The sequence below is a fragment of the Wasmannia auropunctata genome, unplaced genomic scaffold (assembly GCF_000956235.1).
Source record: "Wasmannia auropunctata unplaced genomic scaffold, wasmannia.A_1.0 LD290832.1, whole genome shotgun sequence".
Classification (NCBI taxonomy): Eukaryota; Metazoa; Arthropoda; class Insecta; order Hymenoptera; family Formicidae; genus Wasmannia; species Wasmannia auropunctata.
In genome coordinates, this window is record NW_012072058.1 from 1 (window position 1) to 1,571 (window position 1,571).

Genomic DNA, 1,571 nt, shown 5'->3' on the forward strand with positions numbered 1-1,571 from the left:
TTATAAGGATTTTAATTTGGATTTTTAGGTTGGATTTGGCCATTGAATTCGAAAATTCTAAGGAAAAAAGCAACAGAAGCATTTCTGCGCTCTAGTTCTGAATAAATGATAACATTCTGCACAATCCTTATTACTCAAACTATATGAGAAGAGCATATTCATCGAAATCAAAGTCCTTTAACTTTTTGCTACTATTGTATGTACTAAACATCCTTAATTTAGCTACAAAAACAGACCTATTCTAATTTAAGTACAAACTTACACCAATTCAATTACAAAGAACAAACTTTTTGTTAAAATGAGGGCATTTATTGTTGATTTTACTTTTAGCTGTTGTAATACCTTATCAGAACTAAACTGGTTTTTTAATCAAATATTTTATCTTTTAATATTAATTTTTACATTTCTATAAAATAAAACTATGATTCAATATTATAGACTTTTCTTGATTAAATACATAATATCTGACTAATATTACGGAATATTTTACAATTTTAATAAAAACTATATATTTGTATTTTAATTTTTTTCAAACGTACATATTTATACATATCCTATCAAATAATTCTATATTAATGTGATAGCAATGCATAACAAGGATTGCTTGCTTCATGCATAGAATATGAAGGTTTTTTTAATATCTGCAGGTCTAAAACAAGTTGTGCAAAACTAGGTCTATCTCCCGGCTTTGTATTCCAACAAGAACACATAATTGTATATATATCTTGAGAAATCGTATTAGGACACGCTAGACGACATTTGTTCCGAGTTAAATAACGCAACAATTCGTTATCCTGTATAGTAGCATATGGAAAAGAACCTAAAGTTCCAATTTCCCAGAGTACAACACCAAATGACCAGACATCACTTTTAGAAGAGAAAGCATGATCACGCACAGCTTCTGGTGACATCCAACGTATTGGAAGTTTACGAATTTTGCCATCCATATTATTTATTACGTATATTCCATTTCGTGACAAACCAAAATCAGAAATCTAAATTCATAATAAATCAGTATATTCCATATACTATTTTTTAATAATTGTGATCAGAGATCACAAATAGAAATCTACTACCTTTAATGTTGGATTTGACAATGAAGTGAGGAGGATGTTTCTTGCTGCCAAATCTCTGTGTATAATTCCTTTAGCTTCCAAATATTCCATTCCTCTTGCAATATCAAGCGCAAACTTCATAAATTGTTGCTTCTCAATTACATCATATAAATTGTCATTTTTTTCAACAATATTTGCGTACCTAGATACAGCCTTTTCAAAACTGCACAAAGATATATCATCTGATTTGATTTTTCTTCTACAATGTAGATAGGCAAGCAAATCCCCACCTTCCATATATTCTAAAATTATGCATATAGGATTATTTGGTAAAGTGCAGCAACCTATAAGGCTGACTAAATGTGTATGAGAACCAGCTGCTTTCATTATTTTGATTTCTTCCATTAATTGATGCCTAGCTTCAGGTTCGTTGCATGCATCACAACATTGTGACATTTTAACAGCTATTAATGTATTCTCATTGTTGTTTAAGCTACCTAGATATACTTTACCAAA

General features: G+C 29.8%; 1 protein-coding gene across 1 annotated transcript; it reads right to left on the reverse strand.

Annotated features, from left to right (window-relative positions):
• Positions 1–287: 287 nt before the first annotated feature.
• LOC105461374 (tyrosine-protein kinase receptor Tie-1-like) lies at positions 288–1,565 on the reverse strand (the record flags this gene model as incomplete). Its single annotated transcript, XM_011707869.1, has 2 exons — positions 288–995; positions 1,077–1,565. Coding segments are annotated over 2 exons (912 nt in total), but the record flags the coding sequence as incomplete, so codon positions are not given.
• Between the last annotated feature and the right edge of the window lie 6 nt (positions 1,566–1,571).